Source organism: Castor canadensis, chromosome 12 (assembly GCF_047511655.1).
Source record: "Castor canadensis chromosome 12, mCasCan1.hap1v2, whole genome shotgun sequence".
Taxonomy (NCBI): Eukaryota; Metazoa; Chordata; class Mammalia; order Rodentia; family Castoridae; genus Castor; species Castor canadensis.
In genome coordinates this window covers 70,627,720-70,645,937 of record NC_133397.1, presented here as the reverse complement: position 1 = coordinate 70,645,937, position 18,218 = coordinate 70,627,720, and the positions used below count along the sequence as shown (strand labels likewise).

The window sequence follows — 18,218 nt, the reverse complement described above, 5'->3', positions numbered from 1 at the left end:
TTTCTCTTTCCTGACTATATATAAACTGGAGTTATAAATGAACTGGAGAATTACAAAATGTTCTCCTGATCTAAACTAGCAACATGGTTACATTCATTATTCACTTTAAACTAATGAGATTATTTGTTCCAGTGATGCTATTAATGGATTGCATAATATCCATCAGATAAAAAAACTAATAAAATGTTGAAAGCAAGCAAATTAAGTCATCATCGTCCTTGGGAAGCAATGACTGAGGCTATCATGACAATATGATTTGTAGGAAATTTAGACTTAAAGAATGGCTCAGACATTTGTTCCTAATATTACATTTTGTGAAATATATTGGTAAAGTTGACAAAGATGAAGAAATGTACAAATTTGAACTTCAAATGACTATGATGATATTTAAAAGTCTCAAAGGTCACCCTCATAACACTGAAGTCATTTCACTGAAGTAAAAAACAATTTAAAAAGATTTGGAAAAAGAGTCAAGCAATGTTATTAGTACATATTGGCCAGAGGCAAAGGGTAAGGGGGATAATGCAGAGATGTTCCATATTTTACTATAACTTAGAACTAATTCTGTCCTTTTCTTATTAGAAGTATTCAACAACCATTAAAAACTTTGCCACCCATAGGTTACATGTCAACATTGCCATATTTCTTGGTTTAATAAAAAATACCATGTTGAATCATTAAAATATCTTTATGTATCTGTATTTTAACAAATACAATCAAATCATAGTTTATACTTGTTTGATGGCCTAATTTATACTTGCATTACCTCTTTGGAGTAAAACTTCCCTGGAGTTGATAAGAAAAGTATCATTTCATCATTTTGGAAATAAAGTCAATAAGAGACTTGCCCAAAATCACCTGATACTCTGACTCAAAATTTAGGGACCTTTTCAGTGAGCTTTCCTGTCCCTTGGTTTGTTCTTTGTGTGGTGAGAAGGACACAGAGTTATCACCTGCATTAAAGAAGAGACCAAAAAGCAATGGCAGAAACAGCAATGACCTCTGGTGAAGAAAAGCATCCTGATAAAATTCTGACTGGTCTCGTGATTTACCAAAAGCTCTGATCAGAGTTAAATGGAATAACAATCATATGATTTTATAATTTCCCTGTCAAAATTCTGGAATCTCATTTTGCTATACCTGATCATTGGATGAAAGGGTAAAATATGAGCTGAAATGAATGCTAGATCATGAGCTAGTATGACAACTTGTTATAATGTGTACATACACATGCATACACACACATTTCCCAAAAGGATAATAAATCATCCACTTTCTCTTCAGAATATTTAAACACATTCCAAAATAGCACAGATCAAAGATGAGTCACCAATCCACCAGGGTTTGATTTTATGATTGCTTTAGGATAGATAATTAAAACAATAACAATTAAAAAAATGAGTCTGCTCTCCTTGACCAAACAGACCTGTCTGCCAGGAATTAAGTACAATTCATCACTTTGACTCATACATGTAAATTTACAATACCACCACTTTGCTTTGATGTGCTATTTCAGTTTTTAGCTGGCTTTCACACGCTAATACACACTGCTACAGGTCTGGGTTTCATGAGCAGATCTTGACCTCCCGGTCTCACCTTGTGAAGTCTGTCATTTCCATCATGATCATGCACATCTGCTTAGCCAGAACAATGATATCATTGCCGCTGTCATCCCACTTGGCCACTTCGGCATCCAGCTTGCTTTTCTCTTGGTGGAATATCTCCACCTGCTCAGCTATTTTTGCCTTCTCTTCCTGTGGTAATTGTGCCATAATGGCCTGTGTGGGTTACAGAAAAAAAGTGTTACTAATGGTGGTAGGGAAGTACAGAGCATATGTTGATTTTGTATCCTGTGGATGGCAGAGTCAGACCCTGACACAGTTTATGGGATGCTCTGCCATTCTGGAAAGTATGTCTTCTCCATTGCAGGGAAGCCAAGAGCACAGGCTGGTCATGTTCCCCAATTCTCTGTCCCTATTCACGTACATAAAAGATACAGAGAGATCCAAAAGCACATGCACACTGACAATAACAGAAACTTCTGTCTCTTTGATGACATATGTTTGTTCAAAAGAATCTATTCTTGACAATTTTTATATTTGGTCTCAGGAAACTTTTACCAGATGAAAGAATGCACCCCTTTCAACACTGAAATCTGTTCAGAGAAGAGAAAAAAGAAAAAAGGCCTTCTGTTGCTGGGAAGGAGAGGAATTTTAAAGAATATCTGAGTATCCAAGTGGGGTGGGGAGGCTTTTTATGAATGTAAATGAAGGACTCCACAGGTCCATACCAAACAAAAATCCCCTCCTTGGGGCATTTTAGGGATGGCAGGCCTAATTTCTGCCCTCCTGCGCTTCCCCAGTGGAGATTCTGGATGATCATGGTTTCCTGGACTGCCTTCAAGTACTTACACAGAGGTGTTGTGATGGGAAAAAGAACAGGTTGGGTATCCCTTATACAAAATGTTTGAGTACAGAAGTGTTTCAAATTTGGGAGTTTGGGTGGTAGGAGTAGCAGCATAGATTTTCTTGGTTGAGTATCCCTAATCCAAAATTTGAAAATTTTTAATCATCATATCAGTGTTCAAAATATTTGAAATTTCAGAGCACTTCAGATTTTGGATTTTCAGATTAAGGATGTGCAAAGTGTATAGAAGTAGAAAGCAAAGATTGATTTCCAATAGTTGCTGGGTACGGGAATATAGAAAAGAAAGAAGTACCATCTCTCTTACCATTATTCACAGACTTCATTTGCAAATTTGCAAACTCTTTAAAATATATTTGTAAACCTAAAATCAATACTTGAAGTACTTTTGCAGTCATTTGCAAATGATGGGAAAAGCAGCAAAAAATTTGAGTCACCCAACATGCATATTCCCAGATGAGGATGAACAAGGCAATTCTTTGCCTTCCTTTTTCAGCTCAGACTGTAAATAAGTATCCTTTTTGTGGTCTATTTAGTGCCACATTTTTCATATATTTGTGCTTTTTCTTGGTGATTTTGCTGTTTTAAATGGTATCCAAGTGTAGTGCTGAAGTGCTTCCTAGCATCTATAAGAACAAGAAGGTTGTGATAAGCCTTCTTGAGAAAATATGAATACATTAGTGCTATTGGTTTAGCATTCTATATTAGTGAACCAAAAACAAAATGTTTACACAGAAACACCCATTAAACATAGTTATATATGGACTGGATAAAGAAAATAGTGAGTTGTATCTTTCAGGAACCTTACTCTGTATTTTTCTTAGGAAGAATGATTAAGTATTTGCTCACTAACAGATATACAGCATAACTACGAGAAAAATGAGAAATGACCACATTTGTGAAACACCATAGCAGGTTCGAAGTGAAATGTTCTGATATCACCTCATTACATCATCCTCCTAGAACCATGTGCAACCTGGTTCACAGACAGGAGCCTCTAGATAGTGCATCTGCACTTTCTCTGGTTCTGGGATACATGTAGTTTTCAAAAGAGAGCATGATTTGGGGATCTATGCTCTTGCAATAAAAAGTTATTCAAGGAAACTGCTGTCTAAGTTGTGACTATCTACCCCATGCAAGTGAATTGTGTGGAGTGAAGACAATTAAAGTCTAACAGAAGTAGACAGAAACTGAGCAATAAATGGTCTCTACAAGGTTCTATCCCTTACTGGGGATAAGACTTAAGGACTGTGTGAATCCTATCCTTAATTTCTTTAGATATAACATAGCAAAAATAAACAATTACATCAAAATATGATAGTGGTTAGCAAGTAAAATAATGTATGTTTTGTTCACAAAAAATGAAAATAAGATTGCATGGCATTATTTTATCATCATTTCTGCCATTAGTTTTTCTTTCTACCTATTCTTAGTATATTACTTGGTTACCAACAAAGGAAGGGATGGTCCCAGAGTCTACATGATTATCTATAAATATAAGATAGGCATGATTCCTTGTACACATATATGTATGCAAGTACTATAAAGTTTATATGTGTCAAATAACTTAACAATTCTAACACTATTTTAATAATGATGATATCTAGACCCAGACTAATTAAATTCCTAATATCACACAGTTTCTAAGCTGTAGGACTAGAATTCAAGCCCAGCTGAACTAAAACCTGTCTTAACCACTGTTCACAACAATATTAGCCTATAGGACCATGCACTACATAGGACCCTCTGCATAAATGTCCCCAACCCAGTAAGACAAAGATCCTTAAAATCACAAGCACTTCCCACCAAGAGATGCATCCTTATATTGATGCTTCAAGTGTTCAGAGGAAAGTGCATCTTTGCTTGATTCACATAAATGTGTTCTTGAACTAGCAGCTGCTCAAATGCTGCATTGTCTTACTAACAAACTGCTGTGTCTATTAACTTCTATGCATGCATGACTATGTGTGACTTCATAGAGTATGAGTTTATGTGAGTACAAATTATAACCTGTACTTAAAAAGCCAGACTGGAACAAATACTATAGCTAAAATATTTAAAATTCTATATTCAAAAAAATATTTAAAAGTACTTTTCTAAACTTTTATTACGAAGGTGCATAATATATAAGTGTTTAACATAAATTCATATTGGCAGTACTGTCTTAATAACAAGGTAGATATTCCACTTATTTTCAATAGGCTTAGAGTTACAAAAATTAAATATGCACATTTTTCTCATACCATCCCTGCATGATATTTGAATGCTCACTTACACTTATATGGCCTCCTTATTTGAGTTAATCATATTTTATTTAGATAGCACTGGGCCTAAGGCACAAACAGTAAGCTAAGCATATTCTCTATTGAAAAAAAAAAAAAGTTGTAAGACTAGTAGCTCTCTACCCAGACTTACAGAGTGTAAATGTATTCAGTGCTGATGTGGAAAACAGTGTATTTTTCATTGTTCCAATAAGGTTAATTTGTACAGTGAAGGGTGTACCCTTCTCTGTCATTGGTGGTACTTGAGTTTCCATTGTATAATTCAGCACTTGAATATTAACTGCCTTGCTTTGGTTCCTCATTAATTTCTATTAATAATCTACTCCTGCCTTCTTGATGTGCTTCCTTAAGGCAGAGGCCTTCACATCCTCCTCAGAGCATTAACTCAATAAATACCTTTTGATTGACTACTTAAGCATTTTTCCACTCACTGCATCAACATAATTCAAGAGAAGTTGCCAGAACTGACAAGCATATTCTAAGGGCACAATTCTGGAGAAAAACTGTCCCTTCGAAGCAGATTTGCAAAGGAAGATGCTATTTTGACTCTAGGGGTACTCGACCCACATAATGCACTTAATGAGGTATGACTTGGGTGCAAGTGTCATTACATTTGCTTTAGTTTATATAGCTATCAATGAGCTGAATATTTCCCTAAATATTTTTTAAATGCTCTTGGCTTTTAAAAATTCATAATTGACCTTTTCTGAAACTGGAATTTGAAAAAAGGTTATCTATAAACAGTAGATCACAAACTGCAAAATTTGCAAGTTAATCAAATTAAAATTCAACACATGAGTTTTAATTAGGTCTTATCAATGTAACTCAGCAGTTTGAAATGTTAACACATTAAGCCATTCTAGCTAGAGAAAAATAGTGGCTGGCCACATTAAAATCAAATTCAATGCAATTTTTCATTCCTTCAAACAAAGGGTACATAAGGAAAATTATTTTCTCATGGTCAAAGGGAAAGGAGACAAATCAGCTTTTCTGTTTGTGTGAAGTGATCATCCAGGGCAGTCTGAGAGCTTCTTCAGCGACTAAGCATCTTAGCCAAGCACACTTCTCTAGATTGTGGACCTCAGATGGCTTATCAGGGTTCCAAACATTAGGCATCAGAAATTTGAAACCATAAGGATTCCTACCCTTCACTCCAGATTCCTAGTCTTCTCTCTGAACTCCCAATCATTTGGAGGGATTAATGTAATAACCATCACCTATTTAAAATAAAAGTGCAAATCGCTGATATAAGCCCACAACCATTCAAATAGATAAGAATCTCTTCTTCAAACTAAGTCTCCTAAGAGTGTATAATTATTTTTCTTATGTACACTTTTGAAGTGTATGGGCTCCCAAACTGACAAGGGTTCCTTTCTCAAGCATAGAGCAAGACTTTTAACTTTAAGGTGCTAAGTAAACGAATGTTTATAATTAATCATAAAAAAGGCTAAAACTTAATGTGCCCATTTCTACTTACTTGATGTTAAAACAGGATAATAAATGTAAGTAGTTAAAGAGTCCATCCTTTGACTTTTATCAGTCTCGGGCTGTGAAGTGAATTGGAAAACTGAGGTAACTGTGCAATTAATTCAAGTAAAAATTCCCATGGTTGCTTGAGTTATCAACATTTTTAAGGTTAACTTATTTGGCCAGCCTTCTCGTGAATTACTGTCTCAAACTGTAAGTATCATCATTGTCATTTTAATCAACAACTTAATAATCATTGCCTAGCTATATGATGAGTCCTGTAATACATTTTATAATGCAGTTCTCCTAACATCGTTAGGCGGCATGGAAAGGTTAAGAAAGTTGCCCCAGTGCCACAGAACTTTACCAAGCCCATACTTAAAATATCAGCTCTATATGACTCCAAGTACATGTTGTCACTAAGACAAAGTTCTCGAAAGTTGTCATTGACCAATTTTAACCATGTCATCCTGTAAAGAAATAGTTTGTAAGATCCCAGGTCCAGGATCACAAGGCAAGATAACAACCATGTGTTGTCATGTTGTCACCATCTGTATCCACTCCCTCTCCCATTCCTTCTCCCAATTTCCCTCACAATGTTTAGATAAGCAGCAGACAGGGATATATACAGGAAATAAATACCCTAATTTACTAAAGTACTAAAAACATGTCTCCTGCTTATCTCCTCTTAGATTAATTTACCATTTTCAGAGAGGAAAAATTTGTCTGATTGCAAACATAAAATAAAGCCATTAATGGGGAGGATTGTCTGCTGAAAAGCACTAATGCCTCTGTCAAAGACAAAGTTTACTTCCTTCACAACTTCGATGAGTTTATAACACTTTGCTGGTCAAAGTTCATCCATCTATCATCTTGGTCATTCAGCGTACTCTCTATTTCCAACTTAGCCATAATTCTGTCTCTGGTTTGTCATCATGTAATTACAGGCTAAAGGAAGATAACTCAAAAAATAAAGTGGTTTGCTGAAAGTTAATCATAGAGAAAACATGATGTATCTCAGAGACAAATTAGCAAGTGCTGGTTTACTATAGAACTTTTTCCTTTTACTGTGTTGGACCATGCTCAGAGTTCATGCTGAAAAACCTTACAAAAAAGACAGTAGTGTGAGGAAATGATAGGTGATAAAGAAGAACCATCTTAAATTTGTTTCTAGCCATCATCTCTGATTTGATGTCAAATGTAAAAAGGATGTGTGAAACAAAAGTACATTAGGATTCTATCCTTCCTTGTAAAAAGTGAACTAATCATGCCATCTTGATAAGATGGTGATTATAAAGCAAGGTAATGATTGTCTAACATGTGGTGGTCTTTCAGAAAACTAGTCAGTAGAACTAGGCTGTATCTATACTGAGTTGCAGTCAGTCAGTGAGATTAACTTTGAATTGAGTAATGTTTCAACGAATTACTCAAATTTACCTTTTGTCATTGACATAAAAATGCTAGTTTTACTTAATTTTGAAGATGAATTGACTTGATTAATTAGTTTGGTGTTATGCCAACACGCTTTCAAAGTATTCTTGCTTAATGACCTTCCCAATATTCAACATTTTAGGAAAGATTAAATTGTCTGTGAGGAATTTTCAAGGAAGATGGCTCTGTGCCCTTTCATGCAGATTATATTCACCATCATGTGACAAGAAGGAATTTCTCTTCCAACGGCTGATAATTATCAAAGCTATCCTTTATTGAGCACTTACTATATGGTAAACATTGGGCCTGTAATTTTGAAAATATTAAGTAGTCCTGATAAGTAAACCTATTAATCATAGTTTATAGATGGTATATTTGAAATTCAGTAAATTCAAGCAACACATACCTCTGAGCATAATTCTACTTCTAGATTTTACCCAGGGCCTTGCACAAACTAGACAAGTAGTCTTAGTAAGATGTAAGCTACATCCCCAGATTCTGGTTTTGAGGCAGGGTCTGGCTATGGACTTCAGGCTATCCTTGAACTCAAGATCTTCCTTTCTCTGCCTCTGGAGAACTGGAATTACTGGCTTATGCCAGCATGCCTGGCACCATTATGTCTTTGATGTTCTGACTTTTATCTTCACATTTCTCCTATCAATGTCCATTTATATCATCAGGATCATTTGACTTTTAGGGTTAGAATATCCAGGCATAAAGTATAAAAGAAAGTGGGTTGTAAATATGAAATCTTTCTTGACAACAATTTTGAGTCTTCTTTATTTTAACCTGATTAATTGCTTCCTACTTTTTCTTTTTTCACAATTCATAAGACATTGTGAGCTTTATGGGATTTTCCAATTTCTATCCACCCTAATCTATCCCTACCACCTCTTTCTCAATCTCATCTTTGTATTCATTATCTTTTCTTAGGTAAAACTTAGCAGAAAATTCTAATATCTAATTTTCCATTATATTGTACTTTGATTGTTTTTAATCTATAGAAATTAAGATCATAAGTAAAGGGAAATGCCAGATTCTTATGCAATCCCTAGAGAGTTTATTGCTCACTATTTGCTTTCATTACTTATATCTACCCTGCAGGAAATATAGCTAATCTTATGTTGATGGATAATGACATGGAGTATTAAAATGTTTGACAGAGCTGGTACTTGCTGCTGCTTCTTGCTCCACACCATAAACTGGCATATTTCTTGTATATCTTAATTTCTTTTTCTATCACATGACAGAAGGTCTAGCTTGGGCAACAGAGGTAGATCACAGAGTAAGGGGAGGGGAGTTGCCTCTCTTCCAATGGCCTTGAGCCAATGTGGTCTTGAATACTACAGAACCTAAGTCAGAGTATGAAACAATAGTCTAGCCACTGACAAACTAGTATGCTGATTCCCATTCTCCTTTTCCTCTTGTATTACCAACAAGCTTGGAGGCTTTATTCAGGACATTGGTTACTCCACTATGCAAAATTTGAGCATGACACTTTCCACTGCCTATTTAACTATGTAATCATGATCCTCATTCCCAATAAAATCCATTGTACATATTAGAGTTTGCTTTGGTACTGCTGCTATGTCTCAAATAGCAGAAAGAGGAGAGTTATAATGGATCAAGACCAGTGGTGGATATTCCTGCTGTGTAGAATGCGAATTGCTGTAGACAGCCCCGATAACAGCACAGATTTCTGAGTCATGAATCTCTGGGGTCCCAATCCTTGAAATTCAGAAATGTCTTCCAACCATTTAGGTGATCTTAGCCCCTGTGCAGTAAATCAAAGTTCTGAATGTCCTCTCACCCGTGCACTCTGCCCGGCAATGAGCTGGTCATCCTCCGTCTGAACACTTGTCCGGCTACGCACGTCATAATCTTCCTGTTCAAAGTCAGAATCATCCTCTAGTTCTTCTGGGGTCTAAATGTAAAGCAGAAAAGAAAAACATTTAAATTTATTTTTTAAATTTTAAATTGGAGGCATTTGCGCCCATCCTCACACTGCATTGCAAAGACTAAATAGCCCCAATGAGATAGCTTCTAGCATCTTACATTTAGTACAGCTATGTGGATGGATGTTGGTTGTAAGAATCATGAAAATTTGCTACCCTAATTTACCTGTTTTAAGAAAATACATTTTATTTATTAGTTCCTCCAGCAGGTGTAGCAAGTCTAAGTTGTGGCTTCTAATTTGGAGAAACATTACATTAGTGTATCATTTCTACCCATTCAAGTCTATTACAAGATAAAAAAAAATCAACAAAATGTATATCTATACTTTGTCTACACTGTCCTTTTTGCTCTGTCTCAACAGGCAGCAGACCGATCACCTCCAGGTCAATGACTAGACCTAATGAATTATCTGGCTTGGTTCTTAAGTAATTAGGTAATTAAGTAATTAGTCTATACAGTATAGAATCTACAGTCAACACTTCCTAAGTATGAACCACTGTGTGACCATGAGCAGGCTGTTTGATCTTTTGCTCCCCTCTCTATAAATTGGCCATGATAACCATAGCAACTTCACAATGGTGAAAATTAAGTAATGTATTCTGAACAAAGTATCTAGCAATACAAGGCATCTTTAAAATGTTTGCCATTATTATAACTTAGGATTTTGAAATAATTTCTTTGAACAAACATTTTTAAAGTGAAGCTGCTAATTACTACATACTCATTAAAGACTAAATAACTCTTTCACCCATAATATCAATTTTGTTTAGGACAGCATGGTAAAATAAGGATCATTCCCAGTTTAGCAGTGAGAAAATGAAGGTTCAAAGAAGTTAGGCATCCTGCCCCATGTCCCTGAATTAGTTTTTAAAGGGACTAGAATTTAGGCCTAAACACCCCAAATGCAAAGCTTTCTATTTTTGTGTAGTTTGTTCTTGCACATTACAAATTAGGCAGTTCCCACGTGAACTGTAAATAAACACACAGGCCTGACAACGCGGGGCAGTGTCACCTTTCCCAGTGCTTGGAAAGGGGAAAGCCTGTAGCAGAGGCCCCCGCACAGGAGAACTCTGAGCAAACAAAGCCTGTGGGACCAGGTGAGTGCTAAGCTCACCCCAGAGATCTGCATAAATAACGCCACCAGCTACAGGCTGAGAGCAGCAGGCAGGCGAGCCACAGTTGCAGATACCACTCTCAGAACTGCCTCCAGACGCTTTTTTTTCTTTTTCTCCCTACCTTTGATGAGAGAACAACCGAATTACACTTGCAAGCCAAAAAACTTACTGAAACTGTATTGCATTTGAATTGGGGACACTTGGTGGGGCTTTTTTTTTTTCTTCTGTGTGTGTGTGAGTGTAGTTTTGTTCTAGAGTGTGTCTACCTTATGCATCCCCTTTGATGAGACAACCACAGAACAACATCTGAGGCACCAACTCCAGGACTGGAGATTGAGACGGACATCCAAATTATTAAGACTGAAATTGCATTGCATATAAACTTGCAAGTTTTTTGGTTTTTTTTTTTTTAATTTTCTATTTTCCATTTTATTTTAATTCATTTTTATATATAGATATTACTTTCATATACTTATTTTTTATTTTTTTTATCTTTGATTTTCAATCCTCTCTCTGTCTCTCTATTGTCTGTTCAGCTTACTGTCGATTAGTACACTAACACTCCCTGTTTATACCTTTGAAACTCTCTTGTCTGATACCTTGTTCTGCTTTCTCCCTCTTGTCTGTATATTTGTTTTCCCCTTTTCTTTAACTTCTTGCTTTCCATCTCAGCTCACTCTTCCATTCTCAATATTACCATTGTTATTATTACAAGCTAGAAAATACTTAATTACACACAGTACAGGGACAGTAACAACACCAAGGACAATGACAGGAAGACAGAAAAAACAAGGAAACCAGTTTCCCCACAGCAAAAAATTAGTACAGGAACCAGAGGGGAATGAAGAGAACAGAAACTCAGATCCAGACTCCAACAAAATGAAGATAAACTATGCCAAAGGACCCAATGAAGCCCACAAGAATAATTTAAAAGAAGATATACTACAAGTACTCAATGAGAATTTTATAGAGATGATATTGGATAGGGTCAACCAAAATGTACAGGAGACACTCAAGAAATTCCAAAACAATAAAAATAGAGAATTGAAAAAGCAAAAGAAGAAATAAAGGAAACCATAGAAGCACTGTATAAACACCAAAGTGAAAGAGAGAACACAATGAATAAATGGATAAATGAACTCAGGACAAAAATAGACAACAATAAAGAAGAAAACAGCCAGGATATGGAAAACCTCAGAAAAAAGAACGAAACAGAACTGCAAAACAAAACGGAAGGCCAATCCAGCAGAATAGAACAAACAGAAGACAGAATCTCAGAACTTGAAGATGAAATGGTAATTAAAGGAAAAACTGAAGAACTACTAATTAAACAACTCAAGACCTGTGAAAAGAAAATGCAAGAACTCACCAACTCCATCAAAAGACCAAACTTGAGAATCATGGGCATCGAAGAAGGAGAAGAGGTGCAAGCGAAGGGAATGCGTAATATATTCAACAAAATAATAACGGAAAATTTCCCAAATCTAGAGAAAGATATTCCCATACAAATGCAAGAGGCCTCCAGGACACCAAACAGACCAGATCAAAATAGAACTACTCCATGACATATCATCATTAAAACAACAAGTTCAGAAACTAAGGAAAGAATATTGAAGGCTGTAAGAGAGAAAAAACAAGTAACATACAAAGGTAAACACATCAAAATAACAGCAGACTTCAAAACAGAAACATTAAAAGCAAGAAGAGCGTGGGGTGAGATCTTCTGGGCACTGAATGAAAATAACTTCAACCCCAGGATACTCTACCCAGCAAAGCTATCATTCAAAATAGATGGAGCAATAAAAGTCTTCCATGATAAGCAGAAACTAAAACAATATGTGACCACAAAGCCACCATTACAAAAGATTCTGCAAGGGATCCTGCACACAGAAAGTGACACCCAACTTAACCATGAAAAGGCAGGCAGCACCAAACCACAGGATAAGAAAAAGCAAGACAGTAGAGAGTAACATCAAGTTAGGTACACACAATCAAACCTTCAAACAACTAAGATAACTAAATGGCAGGAATCACCACATACCTATCAGTACTAACACTTAATGTTAATGGACTTAATTCACCCATCAAAAGACACCGTTTGACAAAATGGATTAAAAAAGAAGATCCAACAATTTGCTGCTTACAAGAGACTCATCTCACCGATAGAAATAAGCATATGCTTAGGATGAAAGGCTTGAAGAAGATTTACCAAGCCAATGGCCCCCGAAAACAAGCAGGAGTAGCAATACTTATCTCTGACAAAGTAGACTTCAAACCTACATTGATCAAACGAGATAAAGAAGGACATTCCATACTAATAAAAGGGGAAATAGACCAAAAGGAAATAATAATCATCAATCTGTACGCACCCAATGTCAACGCACCCAATTTCATCAAACATACCCTGAAAGACCTAAAAGCATATATAAACGCCAACACAGTGGTTGTGGGAGACTTTAACACTCCATTATCATCAATAGATAGGTCATCCAAACAAAAACTCAATAAAGAAATCCAAGATCTAAAACATGCAATAGATCAAGTGGACCTAGTAGATGTCTACAGAACATTTCATCCAACCTCTACACAATATACATTCTTCTCAGCAGCCCATGGAACCTTCTCCAAAATAGATCATATCCTAGGGCACAAAGCAAGCCTCAGCAAATATAAGAAAATAGAAATAATACCATGCATACTATCTGACCACAATGCAGTAAAAGTAGAACTCAACAACAAAAGTAAAGACAAAAAACATGCAAACAGCTGGAAACTAAATAACTCATTACTTAATGAAGAATGGATCACTGATGCAATAAAAGAGGAAATTAAAAAGTTCCTGGAAGTCAATGAAAATGAAAACACAACCTACCGGAACCTATGGGACACAGCTAAGGCAGTCTTGAGAGGAAAGTTTATAGCCATGAGTGCATATATTAAAAAGATTGAAAGATCCCAAATCAATGACCTAATGATACATCTCAAACTCCTAGAAAAACAAGAACAAGCAAATCCCAAAACAAATAGGAGAGAAATAATAAAAATAAGAGCTGAAATCAACAAAATAGAAACCAAAAAAACCATACAAAGAATTAATGAAACAAAAAGTTGGTTCTTTGAAAAAATAAACAAGATCGATAGACCCCTGGCAAACCTGACTAAAATGAGGAGAGAAAAAACCCAAATTAGTAGAATTAGGAATGCAAAAGGGGAGATAACAACAAACACCATGGAAGTCCAGGAAATCATCAGAGACTACTTTGAGAACCTATATTCAAATAAATTTGAAAATCTAAAAGAAATGGACAGATTTCTAGATACATATGATCATCCAAAACTGAACCAAGAGGAAATGAATCATCTGAATAGACCTATAACACAAAATGAAATTGAAGCAGCAATCAAGAGTCTCCCCAAAAAGAAAAGTCCAGGACCTGATGGATTCTCTGCTGAATTCATTCAGACCTTTAAAGAAGAACTGATACCAACCCTCCTTAAACTGTTCCATGAAATAGAAAGGGAAGGAAAACTGCCAAACACATTTTATGAAGCCAGTATTACACTTATCCCAAAACCAGGCAAAGACACCTCCAAAAAGGAGAACTATAGGCCAATCTCCTTAATGAACATTGATGCAAAAATCCTCAACAAAATAATGGCAAATCGAATTCAGCAACACATCAAAAAGATTATTCACCACGACCAGGTAGGCTTCATCCCAGGGATGCAGGGGTGGTTCAACATACGAAAATCAATAAACGTAATAAACCACATTAACAGAAGCAAAGAAAAAAACCACTTGATCATCTCAATAGATGCAGAAAAAGCCTTTGATAAGATCCAACATCATTTCATGATAAAAGCTCTAAGAAAACTAGGAATAGAAGGAAAGTTCCTCAACATTATAAAAGCTATATATGACAAACCTACAGCCAGCATTATACTTAACGGAGAAAAATTAAAACCATTCCCTCTAAAATCAGGAACCAGACAAGGATGCCCACTATCTCCACTCCTATTCAACATAGTACTGGAATTCCTAGCCAGAGCAATTAGGCAAGAAGAAGGAATAAAAGAATACAAATAGGTAAAGAAACTGTCAAAATATCCCTATTTGCAGATGACATGATCCTATACCTTAAAGACCCTAAAAACTCTACTCAGAAGCTTCTAGACATCATCAATAGCTATAGCAAGGTAGCAGGATATAAAATCAACATAGAAAAATCATTAGCATTTCTATACACTAACAATGAGCAAACGGAAAAAGAATGTATGAAAACAATTCCATTTACAATAGCCTCAAACAAAACCAAATACCTAGGTGTAAACCTAACAAAAGATGTGAAAGACCTCTACAAGGAAAACTATATACTTCTGAAGAAAGAGATTGAGGAAGACTATAGAAAGTGGAGAGATCTCCCATGCTCATGGATTGGTAGAATCAACATAGTAAAAATGTCGATACTCCCCAAAGTAATCTACATGTTTAATGCAATTCCCATCAAAATTCCAATGACATTCATTAAAGAGATTGAAAAATCTACTGTGAAATTTATATGGAAACACAAGAGGCCACGAATAGCCAAGGCAATACTCAGTCAAAAGAACTATGCAGGAGGTATCACAATACCTGACTTCAAACTATATTACAAAGCAATAACAATAAAAACAGCATGGTACTGGCACAAAAACAGACATGAAGAACAGTGGAACAGAATAGACCCAGATATGAAGCCACACAACTATGAGCAACTTATCTTTGACAAAGGAGCTAAAAATATACGATGGAGAAATAGCAGCCTCTTCAACAAAAACTGCTGGGAAAACTGGTTAGCAGTCTGCAAAAATCCATGTATATCACCCTATACCAGTATTAACCCAAAATGGATCAAGGATCTTAATATCAGACCCCAAACTCTTAAGTTGATACAAGAAAGAGTAGGAAATACTCTGGAGTTAGTAGGTATAGGTAAGAACTTTCTCAATGAAACCCCAGCAGCACAGCAACTAAGAGATAGCATAGATAAATGGGACCTCATAAAACTAAAAAGCTTCTGTACATCAAAAGAAATGGTCTCTAAACTGAAGAGAACACCCACAGAGTGGGAGAAAATATTTGCCAATTATACATCAGACAAAGGACTGATAACCAGAATATACAGGGAACTTAAAAAACTAAATTCTCCCAAAACTAATGAACCAATAAAGAAATGGGCATGTGAACTAAACAGAACTTTCTCAAAAGAAGAAATTCAAATGGCCAGAAAACACATGAAAAAATGCTCACCATCTCTAGCAATAAAGGAAATGCAAATTAAAACCACGCTAAGATTCCACCTCACCCCTATTAGAATAGCCATCATCAGCAACACCACCAACAACAGGTGTTGGTGAGGATGCGGGGAAAAAGGAACCCTCTTACACTGTTGGTGGGAATGTAGACAACTACAACCACTCTGGAAAAAAATTTGGAGGCTACTTAAAAAGCTGGACATCGATCTACCATTTGATCCAGCAATACCACTCTTGGGGATATACGCAAAAGACTGTTACTCCAGAGGCACCTGCACATCCATGTTTATTGCGGCACTATTCACAATAGCCAAGTTATGGAAACAGCCAAGATGCCCCAGCACTGACGAATGGATTAAGAAAATGTGGTATCTATACACAATGGAATTTTATGCAGCCATGAAGAAGAACGAAATGTTATCATTCGCTGGTAAATGGATGGAATTGGAGAACATCATTCTGAGTGAGGTTAGCCTGGCCCAAAAGACCAAAAATCGTATGTTCTCCCTCATATGTGGACATTAGATCAAGGGCAAACACAACAAGGGGATTGGACTTTGAGCACATGATAAAAGCGAGAGCACACAAGGGAGGGGTGAGGATAGGTAAGACACCTAAAAAACTAGCTAGCATTTGTTGCCCTTAATGCAGAGAAACTAAAGCAGATACCTTAAAGCAACTGAGGCCAATAGGAAAAGGGGACCAGGAACTAGAGAAAAGGTTAGATCAAAAAGAATTAACCTAGAAGGTAACACCCATGCACAGGAAATCAATGTGAGTCAATGCCCTGTATAGCTATCCTTATCTCAACCAGCAAAACCCCTTGTTCCTTCCTATTATTGCTTATACTCTCTCTACAACAAAATTAGAGATAAGGGCAAAATAGTTTCTGCTGGGTATTGAGGGGGGTGAGCGGGAGGGGGTGGAGTGGGTGGTAAGGGAGGGGGTGGGGGTAGGGGGGAGAAATGAACCAAGCCTTGTATGCACATATGAATAATAAAAGAAAAATGAAAAAAAAAATTAGGTAATAATTAGAGCATAAAAGAGCATAAAAGGAGTAGAGCTAGATTAAGATCCTTTCCAATCTATTAAGTTTGTGGGGAAATATAAGAATAATCTATAAGCCAAAAAATCTGTCTCATCTTTAATAGCAATAATACTCAATATCAGGCATTAATTTCTTACCACAAGTCTTCACTGTTTTCACTAAGTGCTTTCTGCACACTAATAGTGCCAGGAGGTTTCTTAACACTCCTATGATGTGCACACTACTTTCTCCATTTTACAGATAGGGAAACTGAAGCATGCAAAGCTTCAAACTTGCATGAAGTATTCCAAGTCAGACAATTTGAAGCAGGTCATCTAAACTATCACACTCTGTTCACTTCGAGACAATACTCTCAGGAGGTGAGGAAGGTGGTGCCCAAGAAGAGAGGGCATCAATGTAAGCCCTCTACTAATTGTCCTTTTCAAACTGCCTCTTGGCATGTAAAATAATCTCTCCTTTTTCTTTCAAAAACAAAAACAAACATAGGCAGTACTGATGGCATAGTTTCCATGCCCATTCCTCATTCAAAAGAGCACATTTTTATTCCTCTGATGTCTTTGGGACCTTAGTGTAATTAATCAGGTGTATTTATTGATGAAGCCTTGAGACTGGTCAGACAGGCATAAAATGGGGTTCTTTATGCCAATGTCACATGATGCCTAGTAATTTTCCACATTTTGGCCTATCACCCTTGTTTTCCTTTTCTCCCATCATCAATCTTATTAATATCCACTCACTCATCTACAAAATGTTCAATTTTCTTTCATTGCAACATTAAAAGTATAGAAGGAGAAAGAGGTTTTCTTTTCATAGTCCATTAATTAAAGCAGGGCTGGGATAGACAGAACCTGATTCAAGTAAATGGTTGCATTTTTGAGGGGATAGATACAATAGTCTCTGATCATTCCTCAGTCTTCTGGAATGTACTGCAAAACAATTACAGCAACTTGGTAAATTCTGCTGACAGATGAGATGACAAGATTACAAGCACTTTTCATCATTAGTTCTTGAAAGGGAGTGAAAAAAATAGAATGGAAAAACCTCACTCAACAGAAAAAAAAAAATGTAACAGGGCCTATACTACTGTGTCCAGACATTTCAGTGATCTGTGCATTTAGTAGATGAGTCAACAACAAACCCAACCTGGCAACATAAGGCTAATAATGATGAGCTTTTATTCAAGTTGACTGTAGCTCAAGA

At 36.2% G+C, this 18,218-nt stretch overlaps 1 protein-coding gene across 5 annotated transcripts in view; it reads right to left on the bottom strand.

The window, feature by feature from the left end:
- The window catches only part of Ctnna2 (catenin alpha 2), a 1,077,131-nt gene that overhangs the window by 54,139 nt on the left and 1,004,774 nt on the right, over positions 1 to 18,218 (bottom strand). For all 5 annotated transcript variants that reach the window (XM_074050079.1, XM_074050084.1, XM_074050081.1 and 2 more), the window contains 2 exons: positions 9,415 to 9,528; positions 1,597 to 1,778 (listed from right to left, as the gene is read on the bottom strand). In XM_074050079.1, coding sequence (XP_073906180.1) covers positions 1,597 to 1,778; positions 9,415 to 9,528 — 296 coding nt within the window. The remainder of the gene's footprint in view (positions 1 to 1,596; positions 1,779 to 9,414; positions 9,529 to 18,218) is intronic.